The 21,434-nt window shown below is 39.2% G+C and overlaps 1 protein-coding gene across 2 annotated transcripts in view; it reads right to left on the reverse strand.

Annotated features, from left to right (window-relative positions):
- The window catches only part of CAP2 (cyclase associated actin cytoskeleton regulatory protein 2), a 136,682-nt gene that overhangs the window by 78,195 nt on the left and 37,053 nt on the right, over positions 1-21,434 (reverse strand). For both annotated transcript variants that reach the window (XM_057555419.1, XM_007197169.2), the window contains exon 4: positions 9,923-10,000. In XM_057555419.1, coding sequence (XP_057411402.1) covers positions 9,923-10,000 — 78 coding nt within the window. The remainder of the gene's footprint in view (positions 1-9,922; positions 10,001-21,434) is intronic.

The following is a 21,434-nucleotide window of genomic DNA, read 5'->3' on the forward strand; positions in this document are numbered from 1 at the left end:
AACTTAGGGGAGGGGCTGGATGATGTAAAGTGGTGAGTATGGGTCTTTATTATTCTGGCGATGTTGACTTGTTCATGTTCAAAATTTACGTTTTAAAAATCTCTGGAAGGCATAGTGCATTTCAATTAGTTAGGATATGCAGTAGTTTGTCTTTTCCTAAAAACAATTATGTAAAATTTATTCTGGATTATTTGTAATTTTAGTACTTAGGGGAGTGTCTGCATTTTCAATTAAGAGCTAAGTATACAAATTAAAAGTGCTGCACAGTGAAGCTTAAATCCAGCCCTCACTAGTTGGTGCACATAAACACTAATATCAAATGATGCTTTTGTCATGTGATCCGACCCACAGCACATACAAATATAGAACATGACCATAAAAAGTAACGGACCATGCCCTCTGCTAAGTAATTTATGACAGCGGATCCAGACTGGAATGTCAGCTGGAATTACCTTCTCCCTGTCTGCTATTTTCGCATATACAGCTTTGTACAGATGATAGAAGCTATGTCTTGCAAAGAGGACTCACATTAAGGCTACTGAAATGATGAACGAGTACCAAATCCAAAGGCCAAAATATGTATGGCTTTTAAAAAGATTTGTTGAACAACATCAATGACCACTTTTAAAATTAATTTTTGAATCAGGCCTCAAGAGAAAAACATGCCCTACCAATTTTGAAATATCAGATTTATAGTGTCTAGCAAGCAAATATGAAGCTTCACAGTGGAGAATGAGAAATAATTGAAAATCATTTTATTAAAAATACAAAGTGATCCCAACACTTGACTAAATGGAGTATGAAAAATTCCCTAGACATATACGTAGTTCTAACCTTTATGTAGAATTTGCCATCAAGGCAGTCTGGAATTGTAACAAACTTAGTATGAAATAGTTGATAAAACAAAGGATATTATCCTTCTTTATTAACCTTTACCCCCTCAGATAATCCCCCAAATCCCGTGTGTGTGATAACCACCTCGCTTCCTTTGGGAAGCCATTCATTATCTAATTCATGTCTTACACAAAGAGAAATGAGCTAATGTGCCTTATCAGATTAAAAAAAAAAAAGTCACCATGAGTGATGTCCAACAGGACAGGATCTTAGCAAATCCCTTCTGCCTCCATAGTCCTGGGTTTCTAAATACCTATAAAGCTACTAACCCATGGTCACAGCTCACAGGCTCATTCACAGCTTTATGTTGCTAAAGCAAACAGTCTGGCAGAAGAATGACAGAATTACCCTCTTTTCTGATTATCCTCCTCTCTGCATTCTGATAAACTAATGATTAGCTTTCCTGTTGGGATTCAGCCCTGACTGGGTAGCTTCAGGCTGTCAACTCAAGCAGACCCTGATGATATCACACAAACCTCTTCCTCTCCTTCCTTCCCGGGTGCTTTATTCTTCATTAACCAGCATCTACACCAGCCTTCACAAGGAGCCAGGGTGTAATTACCAAGGTAATGTTCTGGCCCTGGAAAGGCCCATATGAAAAGCAAAGGCTTCTTTTTGCCTCACTTCTCCAACTATAACATGAAATACTACTCAGGAAGCGGCTGGTTACAAAATATTCAATCCTGTAGGTATCTGTATGTAACCAGTTTTTACCTGCTCTTCATAGACTGTATTTGAGCAGATGTTTCAGTTGGGTTTAAGCCTATCTCTTCTCCAGAAATTAAAAGCATATATTGCCTTTGAGTGCTTTTGGGTTGGTAGTGAAGAGAACCACCCATTTAGCAATATTAATGAGTCAAAACTTATGCATATTTATGAAGTGAAAATATAGAGTTAATTTGGAAAAGGCCATAAAGTGAGTCACTGGTTAGATTCTAAAGTGCTACTCCTTTTTGAAATTCTGTCCACTGGGAAATACCACTGTTAAATGAAAACATAACTGAGCATGACACAAAAGATGAAAACCTGTTAATTTTTATTTTTCGTGCAGTTTTATTTTCCTGTTTTCCAGATAAATGTAGAATTACATATTTAAAAATCCATTAAAAATACTTGCTCAGCACATATAATTAATAGCAGTTACTCAACAGAATATTTTCTTGATACCTTTGTATGAAGACAAAAAGCTTTAAGGCAATCTTTTAAAGTAGGTGTTTCATTTTACATTAGGGCCAGAGTTATTTTATTGCATTATGTTACCTGTCATATGTCCCCTAACAAGAGAACTTGGCAGCACTAATCATGGCCAAATCTTTCGAGAAGATTCAGCAATCCTGACTGAGCTACGCTGTGACATTTTCTGGGCACGGACTTAAGGAACACTTAGGAGTTTGGCTTTGTTCATTTGTTTGCTTTTCCTTTACAGTTTCCAGACCTGCCACTAGCACAACCTAATTTACCCAAGGCATGCTCTGAGATCAAAGTCACATGACTACTTTGCTCGGCATTTTAAAATATGGGACAATAATTTTACACCTTACGGTAAAACATTACAGAGGCAAAAAAGGATGAACTCATTCTAATTAAAAGAAACTTTGAGATATCTATATACATGCATCTATATCTCTATCTCTCTATATATACCCAAGAACAATAAAAATAAATTCAACAGCTAGATTTGAAAGTTTTCTTGTCTTTCTCTGGATGGGAACTTGGGGATTAGCCTGGAAAACCCACTTGAGTGTTTAGAAAGGTATTTCCACTGAGAAAGACTTCATTTTAGTCAAGCCAAGTTACCCACTCTGGCAGATTGGCGACATGCTCAACAAATCTGTGAATTCCTCCTTCCCAGCATACAGGTTGATTAAATTTGCCACCTCCCTTGCAGCGAGGAATGTCCAAAAGACTGAATGAAAGTAGAGGTGACACATGCCACTTCCAGGTCTGACCCATAAAACCTTCCCAGGAATGATCCTGTGTTCTCTTTCCCAATTCAATGGCTAAGGACTTAGGGCCAGGTAGGGGCTGAAAGACAGAAGAAGCCTGGTTCCCTGAATGACCATATGGAAGACTGTCAACCAAAAACACCAGAGAAGACCTCAGGTGAGCAAGAAAAAAAATGTCTACGATGTTCAGTCATTGAGAATTAGGGACTTTTTCCTAAAGCAGTTGGACTGCCCTGACTAATACTGAATTCTCCTACTCAGTCACCTGACTCTTGCATGCTTTTTCTCATTCAATCCTCACACTAACTCTGTGAGATAGGAACTATTATCCCTATTTAAAAATAAGGAGGGACTTCCCTGGCAGTCCAGTGGTTAAGGCTCCGTGCTTCCACTGCAGGGGGTATGGGTTCAACCCCTGGTTGGGGAACTAAGATCCTGCATGCTGAAGGAAGGAAGGAAGGAAGGAAGGGAGAAAATAAGGAAACATGGGCAAAGAGAGTTCAACTGCATTCTCCTAAGTGAGTAACCTGACAAGTTGGTTAGGTTAGAGTGGCTCAGTGGGAATGTCTTGTGGACTTTACCAGATTAGTTTGCCAGTAGTCACCCAGAAAAAGAGAAAAGATTCCCAAATGTAGGAGACACTGATGAATTTGTTTTTCTTGCATTTGGATTAGCAGAGCTAATGAGCAGAAGATCTGGGACTCAGATCCATGTAGGCCCAAGTCCAGAGTCTCTCCTCTTAACCACCCCCACAAATTAATACGTTTTATGAAAATCTCAAACATATGGGCATAAACCCATGAGTAATCTGGATCTACCAGTGTACCTACGTAATAGGCTCAAGTCCTAAGGTTAGCGCTACTAGGCTTTCTGGCTTAGTTTAAGATTAATAAATTATCAACAAATTGGATTACTGCCCCATGCCTTAGAAAATCCTTACTGAGTGCTCTGAACAGTGCACCGTGTTGGGGCACGCATATCACTAGAGGGAGGAATGGACAGAAGGAGTCTCTCATCTTCCTTTCCCTTCTAATTTCTCAGACTGTTTAAACAATGAAAGGACAAAAAGTGTTTTAGATTCTTGCTCCATGCACAGGAAGGCACTATTTCCTTTGAAAATGCAAGCCCAAATAAAGACAGAAAAGGAGTGGGAGGGGTAGTAGAAACTCTTTCTCTCACTTCTGGAGGAATAAAAAACTCAGACTTCCAGTCTTTTTAATAGAGTAAAATCCACAGACCAGTCAATGACCATAAATTATCTTCCCTTTAGTTGGAAACTTTCCAACTTCCCTTTAGTTGGAAACTAAACTTCCCTTTAGTCAGAAACCGGTACACACTAATTCCATGCAAACACACACATACACACATACAATTTCATTGTCCGGTCTTAGCAGCGTAAGGCATGTTGGAGAAAATATGGCAAGTGTGCGTAGGAAGGAAGGCAATGCCTTCTGACTTACAGCAGAACAGACGTGGTTCTCCACCACACCGGTGCTTCCTACCTGTCTGAAATTAACCAGGGCTAGAGGTGGTGGGGCCCAGGTGGAAGACCTCCCAAAACCCCTGGCGATAGCCTTCCTTGGGGGTGGTGCCCACCCAGGGCTTCAGAAGCACTGGTCCAGTAGAAGTTACATTTTCAGCTCAGGCTAAAATCTGGGGGCCACTCATGGTAGAGATGATTAAAGATTATCTTTCACATCTCTCCCTGGTGATATGAGATGTCTCAGTGCCAAGAGAAATCATTTCCCCTCTCCCAATTAACTAAACACTTTCTACAGTTTTATTTGGCTACGTAACTCCTATAAATGACCGTGCAGTGCAGTTCTTTTTATGTGTAGTGTGAAAAGAACTTTGGATGGCGAGTAAAGTAATGGGCCCAGGTCTAGATCCCATGGCCAGGTCATTAATGTGTCACTGAACTTCACTTTTCATGCTTGTGAATTAGAAATATCCGATTTTCCCTAGATCCAACTGGTATAAAAGTAAATGGAGAGTTAAGTGCGCCCGGGTCCCTTGAAAACTTCTGCACGTATAGAAGAGGGATTTCTTGGCCATTTTCCATGTGAGACTCCTTCTATCAACTGGGAAAAGACAGGCTTTTTAAATTGCCACTAAAATCCTTAACAATGATACTGTAAGGACTAGAACAATCTTTTGCCCAAAGATCATTTTTATAAATTACAACAAGGGGAGAGAAGAAAAGCATGTTCTGCACATGTTTTATAAGATGATCTATATCATGAGCGTTGTAATATGTCTGTAATACGAGAGGGGTGCTTTCAAAGTGCAAGATGTGATGACCCAGTAGTACATTATGAAATCGATTCAGTGGGTCATGAACTGTCTTTAAAAAAAGAAGAAAAGAACAGAGCAATAGAATGGACTAGATGAAATATATCATAATGAACTGCACATGATAAGGATAACTGTTGTTTTGAGAAACTGGGTGATGAAATAAAATACATTTTTTCTTATGGGTCAAGGTTGAAAACTTTGAAACACTTCACAATAGAGAACATAAGAAACGTGTTTCTTAGTCCAAAATGAGAAAAAGGAAGTTTGAAATTGGATTGTCATCACTGTCAATCAGGGCTGTAGGCGAATCTCTTTATCTTACTTCTTCCAGGATAAACGGAGGAGTGAAGATGGAGGAATGGGGGTGGGGGACAGGGAAGAAGAAACAAATGGTAGGGCGGCTTCACATTTTGGTCTGTGGCTCACGGCCTTATTTAAAAAACCAATTAACTGTTTTAGAGTCTGGCAAGGAGGGAATCAAGGCAATCTGGATGAGTTTTCTATTGGTGCGTAATGAATTAACACAAACTTAGTGGCTTAAAACAATATACATTTAGCATCTCACAGCTTCTGGGCAAGGTGAAGCTATATTCTCTGCTCAGGGTCTCACAGGGCTGAAATCAAGGTGTCGTCAAGGCTACATTTCTATCTGGAGCTTTGGGTCCCCTTCAAAGTGCACACAGTCATTGGCAGAATTTGATTTCTTACACTTGTGGGACTGAAGTCTCTGTTTTACTGCTGGCTGTCAGCAGAGGGTCCCTCTCAGCTTCTAGAGGCTGCCCTCTTACAATGTGGTAGCTCATGTGTTCAGGGCCAGCAGGAGAATCTCTCTACAGCCACAATGACAGTCTTACGCGACATTACATAATCACTGGTGTGACTATCCCATCACCCTGATCATAAACCTAATCAAAGGATGGATATCCCACAAATTCACAGCTCATTCCTACACTCAAGGGGAGAGGATTATACTGGGCATGTACTTTAGGCCGTGGGACTCTTGGAGTTGGTCTTAGAATCCCTGCTAATAGTTAGAATTTACCAAAAGCAATCACCATCAAGCATTTAGAACAACTTAAAAGAAATGTACACCAGCCTCCCACAGGACATGAACAGATGTCCCTCTACAAAAAGCCTCCATGGTCAAATAAGTCTGGGAAAATGTAGGTTTAAATAATATTTTACATGCTTCTTCAGTGAACAGAGTATGGGATTTTCCCAAACATATTTAATCCAGGAAAATATTTTTTTGAGTTTGTGCTAAGTAAATTCACCACTTTATTAATATTAGTGTAATTACATCAGAAGCACTTGCATTACTGCTCTTGGACTGTCATTTTATCTCCTTTTATGCCTTTCCTGATCACCCTTGTCTGCAAGATCCCTACTTCCCCGAATTTCGGTAGTACTAATGGCTTACCTTGCTTGATTGGCTGTTTGCTTATAATTGGTAAATATAAAATACTTTTACATTTTGATGGTGACCCTCTACAAAATTTAATCTCTTTGAAGGCTGACACTCTGGCTTAAAGCAACAGTGAAGAGCACTGGAGACAGCTGTGTAGTGGTGAAGCATGCTGGCTGAGAGTTCTGGGGGGCAATTCACCAGCTTTGGGACTAGTGCGCAAACCAGTTACCCTCTCTCTGAACCTCTTCTGATTCATCTTTAAATTGAGATTGCTGCAAGAGATGCTTTCTAAGGTCTCTTCCCATCTAATACTCTCTATGTGTTTTCCCAAGCCCTGCCCCATCTCCTAGGGGGCCTGGCCCATAATAAGCACTTGATAAATATTTATTGACTGATTAATTGCATGCTTGCATCACTGTGGATTCCAAGATGTTCTAGGAGGTTGCTAGCTTCCAGCTGGCCAGGTGCTCAGCCCCAGTCTGGGCATCTAACACACACAACCCTCAGACCACAGGTGACTAATGTTGGTTTGGCCTTGCCTTATGCTTCCGCAGCCTAAGTGGTCACCTTCATTAGCATGATGGGAGGTACCCCTTGGGAAGTCCTCCTACCCTAAAATACCTTCCCTTCCCAATGCCTGATATTCCTTTTAAAGATTCATTTTCTACCATTTTCTCTCAGAGCCCTATTATAACTCTAAGTAAATAATTATATGAGTAATTGTTTAATAACATCCTCTAGAAAGTAAGTCACCTTACTTTCATACATACACAGGAATGTAGGGTGAGCAAGAGATAAACCTGTGCTCTTATAAGTCACTAAAATTTCGGAAATGTTTGTTAACGTAGCGTAACACAGTCTGCTTTGATACAGACATGCTAGGATAAAAGAACATGAGTTTGCTATTTGACTATGAAGGGATTTTGTGCTGGTGGGGATTTCAGGTGGGGACGCCTGTCTCGCTGCTCAAAATGTAGCAACAGACCAGTAGCATTAGCATCACCCAGAGCTTGTTAAAGCTGTAGACTCCTGGGCCCCATCCTAGATGTACTGACCCGGACGCTGCACTTTAACAAGATCTCCAGGTGATTCAGATGAAGATTAGAGTTTGAGAAGTAGTCATCTAGAGGCGGCTAGAGGCGTAACTCTGGAGCCATCCACACACCACAGGCTCTTAGGGTGTAGTCCCTGGCCCAGAAGCATCACCATCACATGGGAAATTTTCAGAAATGTAGATTCTTGGGCCTCAACCAGGACCTACTGAATCAGAGACTCTGTAAGTGGGGCCCAGCAATCTGTGTCTTAACAACCCTGCAGGCGACTCTCATACATGCTAAAGTTTGGGGACCACTATCGTATATCAGTGAGAGTTGAAATTACAGGAGTTAGTATTCTCCTGAAAGAAGAGAGGAAGGCATGGACAATTATAACATTGTTCCTATGAGAAGATACAATCTGTTTTATGATAATCTTTATGATGTATCTTCTAGAATGCACACTGGGAATGTCTAGGCCTGGTGGACTATTTTCATCACCACTGTAGTGGTGACCTCTCAAACCTGCTTTTCTGTGGAGTGGAAGCAACTAGGACAGTGCTCTGGGTAAAGAGGGAGGGCACAGAAAGGGAGGTGGGCATCAAAAAATTGCTTTCTATTTTGCCTATTGATCTTCTGGGGTTTATTACTCTTGGAGTACTGTGATAAATGCTATAGGGAACATTTCCAACAAATGCCTTTCCTGGAAATGAGTCCCCTGAAACATCCATTCCTCTCCCTTTCATCAAGAATGCAGTAGAGCAAGAAGGGGCAACTCCAGATATTACAGCCAAGAATCTGCATAGCCACATGCTAAGTCACACATTATCCCTGACTACGGCTTATTTGGGGATGCCACAGTCCCAGTATATTCATTCATTTGTTCAGTCGCTCACTTTATCATCCAATTTTAATGAGTGACTTTTATGTGCACGGCCAATGGAGAGGCCTCTTGTTCTGTGCTTAGAAAAGGGATTGAGTGGAGCACCGGCCAGGAAAGTGATGGTTCTTTCCTCCATCTGAGACTCAGTGATGCAACGAAGCCACCTCTTCTCTCACTTCAATCACAGAAAAGGTAGGCTAAGGCTGTATCACATTGTGATTTCCTAGTTTCACTGTCCTCTTTTGCAAAGAGAAAAAAGTCAGGGATTGAGAAAGCCAAGGAGGAGACTGCATCCACGATGGAGCACAGACTATCTCCACCCCTACAAAGCTGCCTGCCTCGACTGTGTGCTAACTCCTCATTTCCCACGAGGGACATGACACATCCATCCAGGGTGGGGGTTGGCAGCTCTGGCTGCAAGTTATCTGGTTTTTGTTTTTGTGTTTTTTTGGCCGCACTGCACGGCATGTGGGATCTTAGTTCTCTGACCAGGGAGGAACCCGCGCCCCCTGAAATGGAAGTGCAGAGTCTTAGCCATTGGACCGCCAGGGAAGTCCCTGGCTGCAAGTTAGAATCACCTGTGGAATCCATAAACCTCCTAAGGCCAAGACCACTCCTCAGACCAATTAAACCAGAACCTCTTGGAGCGAGATCCAGGCGCTGGTATTTAGAAAAACTTTTCCAGGTGATTCCATTGCACAGGAGGGCCTGGGAACTACTGCTCCAGGGAGGGTAAGGTCCCAGGTCTTGGTTCTTTATGAAGCCGAGATTCACCCTCTGAAAGTCAAATCCTAGCTTCCTAGGATTCTCAGCCCAACTTTTTCAACTTTAGGAGTTTGTTTTAGAATTTAAAGTGAGCTATTAAATTTAAGCTATTGTGTTATATTTCAATTATCTTTTATATTTATATGGTTGTTACCAAACTTCAGATGCAGAACATTTAGTCAAAACAACAATTCTTATTTTTTCTTATTTAACAAGGTATGCTAGTAGTAGATCTACTTTTTAATGAATAATTTCATTCATTACACACTGAGCCTAACAATGCTATTTGTTAAATAGGAACTAATCAAATTCATACATAGAATTTACAGGTGAGGATAGATGTGAACAGTTTCTAAAAACAAAGCAGCACAAAGTATGAACTAAAAATTAGTAGCAAATACTTCCTTGATTATAAAATGGTTGTGAGACTAGTAAAAAGAGTAGGATACAGATGACATAAATACATTGACCTTTTACACTGGTGATGTTGATTGTTGCAGTATGAATTTGGCCATAATAAGATTATAAAGACAGAAGAAATGTTTCATACTATGATCTGGATTAGGGACAGAACTTGCAGTGCTATACATCTCATTTTCGGGACATCTCTCACAGTAACTGGTTCTGTTGCTTCCTTGTTTTCTATCTTACACTGCCCATTCCCTAGGCAGCCCTGGCTCTCAGGATACACTCTTACCTCTTGGGGTTGTTGGTAATGAGAGGCCATCAGAAGGAAAGCTCGCTGGGCCTGGAAAGCACTATGCACCATTTCTGCCTGGGAACAAAAAGGAACAGGAAAGTTTAATTGTTTGAGCTCCTAAATGGAGCATTACCACATGATCCAGCAGTTCCATCTCTAGGTATATACACAAGAAAAATGAGAACACATGTCCACACAAAAACGTGTAAGTAAGTGCTCATAGCAGCATTATTCATAATAGCCAGGAAGTAGAAAGAACCAGAATGTCCATCAACTGATGAATGGATAAACAACATGTGGTATATCCATACAATGGAATATTATTCTGCATTCAAAAGAAATGAAGTGCTGATCCATGCTACAACATGGGGAACTTTGAAAACATTATGCTGAGTGAATGAAGCCAGTCACAAAAGACCACATTTGTATGATTCTGTTTACATGAAATGTCCAGAATAAGCCAATCTACAGAGACAGAAAGTAGATTAGTGACTGCCAGGGGCTGGTGGGAGGAAGGAATGGGCAGTGACTGCTAATGAGTATGGAGCTTCTTTTGGGGGTGATGAAAATGTTCCAGAATTAGACAGTGGTGATGGTTTCACAACTTGGTGAATATACTAAAGATCTCTGAATCATATACTTTAAAAGAGTGAATGTTATGATATGTGAATTATATCTCAACAAAACTGTTAAAAAAATGTTTGAGCCCCAAAGTGCAACTGTTTTCCAAAGGGTGTCTCTCCTGTCCTCTTTCATGCCCCGATCTGTTCCATACCTTCTGGTGGAAAGAAAATTGTCCCTTAAGCCATCCCCATAAAGATATGCTCATCAAGGATACATGTATAACTGATTCACTTTGCTGTACACCTGAAACTAACACAACATTGTAAATCAAATATACTCCAATAAAAGTTAAAAAAATACAAAATTTTAAAAAGAAGGAAAAAAAAAAGATATGCTCACCGAGAGCTAGTGATTTCTACCACTGTTCAGTAAGACTGATCTGAAGGAGATTTCAGTGCTACCTGGACTCAACCGCCCCCCCCCCCAAAAAGGACTTTAGCAGATGGGAATGTCTTTAAACACATGGTACCATATTCCCTTATCCTTACCTTCTACCCATGCTTAACTAATTAATTCTTTAATCTTTCAAATTTAAAAAGTTACAGAAGCGTACCAAGAAGAAAATAATTCCAAATATTCATATCACACAATCAGTCATTTTTGGCATTTTTTTCTGGTTTTTAGGAAAATTCACAGTTGTTCTCATAAGACAAAGCATAATGATTGAGAATAATTTTTTAGTGCCATAAGGTACAAAGATTAAAGTTTTTAAAAAATGCCTCACGACCTAGAAAGAATCATTATTAACGTGAGATGACATCATGGCAGCCACCATTTAAGATCTACGTGCAGAGAGACTTTGGTAAAATGGGACCACACTCTAGGTGCCATTTTTTAAAATAAAAAGTATAAATTTTAATTATAATTGAATACTAAAATTGAAAGAAAGAATTGATAAGCTTCAAATAAAAGTTTCTGCACTGTAATAATTATTATGTCCTAAATGATGATTCTAAGGTAAAAAAATATAAAATATTAAGAAATTGGAATAATTATGTGTTTATACTTTAAACTAATACATGATATTATTTTAGACAATACTGATTGACTCCTTATTGGGAAAGATGAGAACATAACGACTTTCCCACTTCTTTCTACCTCTGGTCCCAATTTTTCATATTTTTTTAGTTATTATTTTTACTGTAACATTAATTCCCATAGCTATTGAGAATTAGTTCTACATTTAAACCTACCTAGTGGTTCTCACCAGTTGTTTTACCATGACTTCTCCATTTCTGAGTTATTTTGATTTTTTTAATTGGCTGGACTCCCATTATCAAGTATGTTCTTCAAAAAGGTCTCAAAGTTGCTTAAGTTCTTCAGTCTCAACCATGTCTCCCTGTCATCTATATATTTTAACAACATCTTGGCTCGATATAACATCCCTGGGTCTCTCTCTCTTACCATGTGCAGACAGCATAGCAGTGAATGTGGCAACGCAGAAATCTAAGCCACCTTGATTTTGTTTCTCCCTTGTGGGAAATTGACTTTTCTATTTTGACACCTGAAGAATTATTTCTTTATCCTTGGATTTTAACGGCTTAACTAAGTTATGTTTGCATTTTGAGCATTCTGTGTTATATTTCTTGGAATAGATTTGGTCCTTTCTTCATTTATGGGAAATTTTCTTATATTACTATATCTTTCAAAATATCTTTTGTTCCATTTGTTAGATTCTCTACTCAGGGACTCCAATTATTATCCTCATATTGTATAATATTTGAAAGTTTTCATATCATTTAGATTCTCTCTCCCTCTCTCTGCCTTTAATTTCCTTGTCTGTCATCTGTATTTACTGTGATTATATCAATAGTTTTCTCTATTGTTGGTAAACAGATTTTCAATAGGGTCTCATATACATGAACATTTCTAATTTATATTTCATTTCTGTATTAATGTTGTTTTTGGTTTTTATTTGTTAGACTTCAATTTACCTTTGCATTTCATTCTTATTGTTCTATCACCTTACGCTATTTAAAAAATGTTTATACTCTTATTAAGTTTTAAGTTACTTATTAGTGTAAGAGTCTAATAAGATTAAGCCATGGTGAGGAATCCGAATCTGTTCAGTGTTTTCTCTCCTTTGAGGGCAAGCCCGCGTCTTTCCTTTGCATGCTCCGTTCCTCTCTGACACACTATTTCTAGCCACCATGTGGGTGATTCCTTGAGTCTTTTGCCACCATATGAGAGATTGGTTTATTTTCCATTTCAAGCAAGAGTGTTCTACCTAATCTTCTAGGGCCTGATGGAACAGGGAACAGGGAAAGGGAGTGCTCAACTTTTCTCATTACTTTTCATCCAAGGGTTTTTTTTCCTACTGACAAGAAAATGCTTGAAAGCAAACCAAGGTTTCTAGATCATTTACATTTAAAATCACAAATTCATCACCATCAACATAACAGATTAAGTCTTATGAATATTTAAATGAGGGTATATTTTCCATTTTGGAGTACACCATCTCCTCTTTGTCCTGGTAGCCTGATTGCTGGGATTATATTGCTCAAAATCTCAAATTCTGAATATTCCTTAGGGAGATAGTGGATTTTCAAATTTTACTGTCCTGGAGGCTACAATGACCTTATGAATGTGAAGCTCTGAGCTACATGAATGTTTATCCATACATCAAAATGTGTATTTTCAGTGGATCAGAAGGACTTTCGTCAGTCTCTAATGACCACATTTCCAAAAGAAGATTATGAAATAAAACTCTCCACTGCTTGGATATAAATAAAAGAACTGCACTTCTCCCAACAACGATAATATAGAAGTATGGTCCTTGTCTACAACAAGCCTTGTGGAGTCAGCTGAATTATAGTTGCTGCGGGAACAGTAATTTGGGATTGCCTGACTTCTACAGTTAAAACTGCAGCTCACAGGTGGCATTAACAATAATTTTGTAGTTATCCCAAGATGAACACTATCATTGGCCTTTTTTACTTTCCCTAGAAACAACATTTAGCCTGTTGCTAACAGAACAATTTTCCAGCGGGTCTGATTAGCCAAGATGGCCAATTTCATTAATTAGTCTCTTCCCCAACATGGCCTTTCACTCAACAACAGGGGTGGAGGTTGGAGCACAGAATGGTTGAATATCTAGCTATCTGCTTCAACTCTCCCTACCGCTTTGCTTATGTAGACAAATCTGTCTGAGGATTCAGCTGTGCACCTCTTTCAGCTCCCTGGAACTCTGGGCACGATTAGCAGACTCTAAACCACATTCATTTTTAACTTCATCAGTCCACGTTTCAAAGGATTTTCATTCCACCTTTGACATACTCTGACCTACCTGCTTCTTACTTCTGGAAAGTTCCATGAGTCCCTCAACCAGACAGCATCCTATTTAGGAGCAATTTCACTGAACCTGCTGAGTTCTGATAACTTGAAAGGGAGAATTTGGCTCACTCAGGCAGTTCAAAACATTGTGAAAGAAAAAGCCAAACGTAGGGATTTTCAGTAACAACAAATAATTGAGGGTTTTTGCTGAGTTTGTTTATCACACATGTGCCAGGCTCAGAGAGCCTCAGTGACCTTTGTGTGTATACATGCACATCTATCTGCTTGTGAGCACGTGTGTGCAGAGAGGAAAGGGACAGTTCAGGTAAGAGGCAAGGCTGTGCATTTTGTTTGAACTCTAGCAATTATCACTTAGGCAACTGGGGTTCTTAGATAGACAGGTTGGTGGACCACCTTGTTCTGTGGTCCTAGACAGTAGGAGAATGAATTTCAGTAATCAGTTTAAAGCAAGCCTCGGGACAAGCAGACACCAGTTAATATGACTTATTTCCATCTAATCCCCTTGGGAGAGAGCTGACTCACTGGGGAAGCTCAATTGATTCTGAATATTCATCAAAGCTTTCCATTGTTTCATTGGGAAGCTACAGGCCACAAAGTACCATGTGGATGACAAAATGAACAGGTACAACTGGGAGAAAGGGTACAGGTAATACTCAGAGGAAATGCAAAAAGCATCCAGCCAGGGTGCCTATGCTGAAGGCATTTCCAGAGCTTCTGAAACTGCATCAGCCCTCTTCTTGACAGCCAGACAGCCAAGGGAAGGGGATCCTCTTCCTCTGACTGAAGGTCAGGGGAATGGGCATCTGCTCATCAGGTGCAATTTTTGGGCCCTGGGAAGGTCACTGTCAATGCCATCTTCACATTCCTCCCCAATGAGTCTGCCAAGGTCCCACATTTTACAATTAGAGATATTGTATTTTTAGATCTTATTCCTAAGGGCCCTCTAATCTACCCTAAAGGAGAAGTCCCTTGCGTTTCAGCCAATGAAGAGGTAAAAGGGGACCTGATAGATGAAAGCAAGACAGGAAAATGGGCTAAGAAAAAGAGGTGATAGGATGCCAAAGACAAGTTTCACCTACTTCACGATTTTGCTTAAAACAAGATTGAAGATGCTTAATTTTGTAGACATAAACATAAGCACTGACCCTACAAAGCTGGATTATGAAGTCATCTGTGTTGACATCTAAGGGACCATGAAGAAGACTTACACCAGCAATTCTCAACCTTGAGTTTTCATTATAGTCACCTGGAGGGTTTGTTAAAACAGATTGTCATGTCTCACCGGCAGGGTTTCAAATTCGGCAGGTTTGGGTGGGCCCAAGTATTTACATTTCTAACGAATTACCTAACAAATGCTGCTTGCTATAATCACTTAATTAGTTCCAGGAGTTTCTTCTCAATTCTTTTGAATTTTCTACATAGACAAAGATCATGTCATCTGTGATAAAAGACAGTTTTATATCTTCCTTCCCTATCTGTGTGCATTTTAATTCCTTTTCTTGCCTAACTGCATTAGCAAAGATTTCTAGGACTGGTGAGAGGGGACATCTTTGCCTTGTACCTGATCTTAGTGGGAAAGCTTCAAGTTTCTCACCATTAAGTGTGATATTAGCTGTCGATTTCTTGCAGATAGTCTTTAAAAGTTGAGAAAGTTCCTCTCTAGTCCTAGTTTACTGAGTTTTTATCAGGAATGGGTGTTGGATTTTGTCAAATACTTTTTCTGCATCTATTGATAGGATCACAGGATTTTTCTTTTTTAGTCTGCTGATGTGATAGATTACATTAATTGATTTTTGAATACTGAACTAATCTTGCATACTTGGGATAAACCCAATTTGATCATGGTGTATACTTTTTTGGATTTAATTAACTAATATTTTGTTGAAGATTTTTGCATCTATGTTCATGAGAGATACAGGTCTGTAGTTTTTTTTTTTAATGTATTTATTTTACTTTATTTATTTTTGGCTGCATTTGGTCTTCGTTGCTGTGCGCGGGCTTTCTCTAGTTGTAGCAAATGGGGGCTACTCTTCATTGCAGTGCACGGGCTTCTCATTGCAGTGGCTTCTCTTGTTGTGGAGCATGGGCTTTAGGCATGAGGGCTTCAGTAGTTGTGGCACACAGGCTCAGTAGTTGTGGCTCATGGGCTCTAGAGTGCAGGCTCAGTAGTTGTGGCACACAGGCTTAGTTGCTCCCCAGCATGTGGGATCTTCCCAGACCAGGGCTCAAACCCGTGTCCCCTGCATTGGCAGGCGGATTCTCAACCACTGCGCCATCAGGGAAGTCCCAGGTCTGTAGTTTTCTTATGTCTTTGTTTTATTTTGGTATTAGGGTAATGCTAGCCTCACAGAATGACTTAGAAAGTATTCCCTCTGCTTCTATCCTCTGAAAGAGATTATAGAGAATTGGTATAATTTCTTCCCTAAATGTTTGATAAAAGTCACCAGTGAACAAATCTGGGCCTGGTGTTTTCTATTTTTGAAGGTTATTCATTATTAATCCAATTTTTTTAATAGATACAGGCTTATTCAGATTGTTTGTTTCTTCTTGTGTGAGTTTTGGCAGATTCGCCTTTCAAGGAATCGGTCTATTTCATCTAGATTATCAAATTTGTGGGCATAGAATTGTTCATAGTATTCTTTTATTACCCTTTTAGTTTCCATGGTATCTGTAGTGATGTCCCCTCTCTCTTTTTTTGTTATTAGCCTGGCTAGAGGCTTATCAATTTTATTGATCTTTTCAAAGAACAAGCTTTTGATTTGATTTGTTGATTTTTCTCTACTGATTTCCTGTTTTCAATTTCACTGATTTTTGCTCTAATTCTTCTTCTTTTCTTCTTTTTCTAGTTTCCTAAGGTGAGAACTTAGATTATTGATTTTAGATCTTTCTTTGTTTCTAATATATTCATTCAATACTATAAATTTCCCTTTCAACACCACTTTCACTGCATCCCCTAAATTTTCCCTTTTATTTTGTTCAAAATATATTTTTTAATTGAGGTATAATTGACATGTAACACTGTATTAGTTTCAGATGTATGACATAATAATTCAATATTTGTATATAGTGTGAAATGATCACCACAATAAGTCTAGTTAATACCTAAGTTCAAAATATTTTTAAAATTTCTTCTTTGACCTATGAGTCCTTTAGAAGTGTGTTGCTTAATCTCCACATATTTGGGGATTTTCCAGTTACCTTTCTGTTACTGATTTTCAGTTTAATTCCACTGTGGTCTGAGGGCAGATATTATATGATTTCTATTCTTTTAAATTTGTTAAGGTGCGTTTTATGTCACAGAATGTGATTTATCTTGGTGAATGTTGCATGTGAGCTTGAGAAAAATGTGATTTACTGTAATTTGAAAATGATATGCTGAGGTGTAGTTTTGTTGGCATTTATGCTGCTTGGTGTTCTCTAAGCTTCCTGGATCTGTGGTTTGGTGTCTGACAGTAATTTGGGGAAAATTCTCAGTTATTACTGTTTCAATATCTTCTGTTCCTCTCTCTCTTTCTTTTCCTCTAGTATTCCCATTATACAGATGTTACACCTTTTGTAGTTGTCCCACAGTCCTTCGATATTCTGTTCTGTTTTCTTCTCCAGTCTTTGTTCTCTTTGTTTTTTGGTTTATGAAGATCCTATTAATATATCCTCTAATTCAGAGGTTCTTTCCTCAGCTGTGTCCAGTCTACTAATAAGTCTATCAAAGCCATTCTTCATTTCTGTTACAGTGTTGTTGTTGTTGTTTTTCATTTTGGCCAATGTAATTTTATTTTATTTATTTATTTTTATTTTTATTTTTAACATCTTCGTTGGAGTATAATTGCTTTACAATGGTGTGTTAGTTTCTGCTTTATAACGAAGTGAATCAGCTATACAGTAAAAAAGCATGCATGAACAGATGAGCAATATAAGCAGAGAGATACAAATTCTAAGAAAGTACCAGAGAAATGCTAGCGATAAAAAACACTGTCCAAAGCTCTTGTTCTGTCTGGGTCACCTTTTAGAGAAGTCCATCTCTGTTTGTCAGAGAACTCTGATTGCCATGTGTGGTGTGGCATTCGTAATCATGCAGTCAAACATGCAATCCTGGATGGGTGTCCCTGACTGCACAGCCCAACTCAAAATACATGGATTTCCTTTGCCACAGTGGTACTCAAATGGTGCCCTGAGAAGGTCCCCTCACAGGGACTTGAGTGGGGACAGAAAAGGAGGATGGGCACAGGCCACCTGCTGTCTGCACCCAGCCCCCAGTCCTCTCTCTACCATCCCTTCAATCAGAGCTTGTTACAGTGTTTTTTATCTCTAGCATTTCTCTAGTTCTTTCTTAGAATTTGCATCTCTCTGCTTATATTGTTCATCTGTTCATGCATGCTTTTTACTTTATCCATTATTGCCCTTAGAATATAAATCATAGTTGTTTTAAATGTCCAGTCTGATAATTCTAACATCCCTGCCAGTTCTGGTTCTGATGTTTGCTTTGTGCCTCCAAATTGTGTCTTTTTCCTTTTGGTACCTTTCTTGATAGCTGGATATGATGTACTGGGTAAAAGAAACTGCTGTAAATAGGACTTTAGTAATGTGGTGGTGAGGTATGAGGGGAGGGAAAGCATACTTTAATCCTATGATTGGGTCTCAGTATTTCAGTAAGTCTATGTCTCTGGAGTGTGAACTTTACAAGTGTTACTCATTTTCTTTCTTCCCCCTTTTATGGGACAGGACAGCTAAAGTGGGCCAGACTTGGGTATTTCCCTTCCCCATGTGAAAGACTAGAGCCAGGTGGGACTGAGCATTTCCCTTTTCCAGGTCAGTTAGGCCCTGACAATAGCCTACGAGGTTTCCCCTCGGGTCAGGCCTTACTACGAGCACAGTATTCTGGCTTATTTCAAAATGCTTCCTTTCACCTTCCCCCTGCCAGAAGCCCAAGGAGATTCTTCTCCAGTATTTACTGTGGGAACCTGGTTGAGTTTCTAGATGTAAATCTCACAGTATTGTGGCGGCGGGGGGGGCCCTGTGACTGGGTCCCCCTGGAGTTCTTAACTCTCAGAGTTGTCTGCGCTGAGCTTCCAATAATTTGTCAACTACAGTTCAGGTTTCCCTACCCCAGCACTGGTTCCCTTGACAGTTTCACTCATGAGTCTGCTCCGTTAAGCCAAAACTCCCTGTATTCACCTGTTTCTCTGATCTTGGGGGACAGCAGTTTTCCCCGTGTCCTCCCTTATGGACCCAAGAACAGTTGCTTTTTCAGAGTTCAGCTTTTTCCTTGTTGTTAGGATGGAGTGGTGACTTCCAAGCTCCGTACATGCAGAACCAGGAACTGGCAGTCCTTTCTCCATTTTTTTTTTTTAAATGAGAAAAAACTTATTCTGTTTCCATTTTCAGACATTTTGGAACTTCCATCCCAGCTTCATCCTTTTGGTAACAGCATTTCCCCATTACCTGCCTTTTGATATATGTATGTAGGATTGTGGATAAGGTGGGGGTGGGGTGGGGTGTTATGAACACCTATGTGAGAGGGTCTTAAGGGTTTATCTGGTGGAAAGGATGCTGGGACTGTGATGATAGGGGGTCACTAAGAGACTCTATGAGAAACATTCTATTTTTACTTGGATTGTTTCTGTTTGTTAAAAATAGCAAAGTTCTCTAAAGGTGCTTTTATCCTCAGTGCATGAGACTTTATTCTCTGTTCTTATTATTGTTATTTTTATCATATTTATCTGGAGATGCTTGGAGGGGACTAGAGCAACACCCAAACTGGCCCATCACTGCCAAGAATAAAACATACAAGTACACAATGTCTCTTCACTATGACATCTTTAGTTCCCATGGACTTTTGCCTATTTTGCGTAGGTTTGGGAAACGGCTCTCTCTTCCCTATGTGCCAATAGGAAAAGGCACAAAGAAGCAAGCCAGGATTACCATCAACAAAGAAAATTGTACATCTGCTTGTGCTAAAACTTGTTCTGAGGGCAAAATCTGTTTTGTCAGTAATGTAGTCTAAAGATAGAAGTTAAGAAATGAGAAATCAGATTGACTGCTACTTGTTGTTGACCCTGGAATTGCTACAGTGACACAGGAAAAGGGCCAAGTTTTGCTTGGACTACAACTGTCCCCTTAATTTCAATTAGCATCTTAATATCTCCCCTGGACTACCTGTACCCTTCTGGGCATGTGTCACTTGTCCTTATACATATGACCTGCACAGATCAGTGTTGATTCTGTCTTATCAAGGAGGAAACAGGACTTTGAACAATGTCCTGATGAAATAAATATGCCATGATATCAATGGTGGTTAACTCTGAGTAGTGGGATTATGAGTGGTTTCTATTTTCTTCTTCATACATTTATTGTCAAATTTTCTACATCAAACATTTAAATTTTATTATCAGAAAAAATTATTTAAAAGATATGACTGAATACAATAGAAGATTATTATTTAATTTCATAAACAGAAAGTAATTTCTGAGTACCTACTATGTTGCTAGATGCTACGAGGTATAAATCAGGGGAAACAAGTCATGAACCCAGAGAACGACTAGTGACTGTGAGTAACAAGCAACAAGGTACCAGTGTGTGGAAGAGACAACAAACATCTGATTTTGAAAGGAATGGATTGCTGATAACCATGATTGAAAAGGTAAGTTTTCCCATTTAGTTAGCTTGACAAAACACAAGAAGTACTCTCATAAAAAAAGGGAAAGTATTTTTTTTTTAAAGAAATGATTTCCTTCTCTCTAGAACCCAGGAAGCACAATGCTCGGTACCCAGACATTTCTAACCATCGTTCCTCTTAACATGTCTCTCTGGCTCTTCAAGACAACAGCATTCCCTAAAGCCCACAATTCAACCACAGCTTTTTTTTTTTTTAAAGTATCCAGTGTGCACACAATAAAATGGAGTCTAAATTTACAGTCTGACCAGGAGAAGGAAGCAGTCATGTCACACTCACTTACTTATAAATACGTTGGCAGTACTCCATTAAATCATAAAGACATGTTAATTTAAAGACTCTGGCCTGCTCAGATATCGACCAAGTCCCTGTCAATTTCAGCCTCTGCCTTAGCCAAAGCATATATCAAAAGGGCAATAATTTTATATTAGGTAATTGTTATAAATTAGTATTTTTACTGCCCTTACAGTTGACTATTTTTTTTCAGTGATTCCACTTTCATTGGCAGAGAAAGGATGCATGCTTATTGAATAGAGCTAAATAGTTTTGCAGCCTAGAAAGGAAAGATGAGTAGGTAGATTGAAAATGTCAATGTGAGACTACTACGCACATTTTATAAAAAAAAAAAAAATCATCCAGGCACTGATAATAAAAGAGGTTCATTCTTCATTAATAGGACTGTTGCCTTGACAACTTCCAGCTCACGTAAGTATTTACATCAGCCATGGTGCACAGTTCTGACACTAAGGAACAGCTCCAACATGTCCTTTCTATATCCATGCCTGAAATCGTCTATTATACAGCTCAGCTGCATTATCGGTTTCCATTAAAGTAACACCCAACCAACCCCATCCAGAACATGTCACATCCAGCCCCAAAGAAGCAATTTAAACAATTTTCCTGGCATGTCAAATAGATAAA

The sequence above is a fragment of the Balaenoptera acutorostrata genome, chromosome 10, assembly GCF_949987535.1.
Source record: "Balaenoptera acutorostrata chromosome 10, mBalAcu1.1, whole genome shotgun sequence".
Classification (NCBI taxonomy): domain Eukaryota; kingdom Metazoa; phylum Chordata; class Mammalia; order Artiodactyla; family Balaenopteridae; genus Balaenoptera; species Balaenoptera acutorostrata.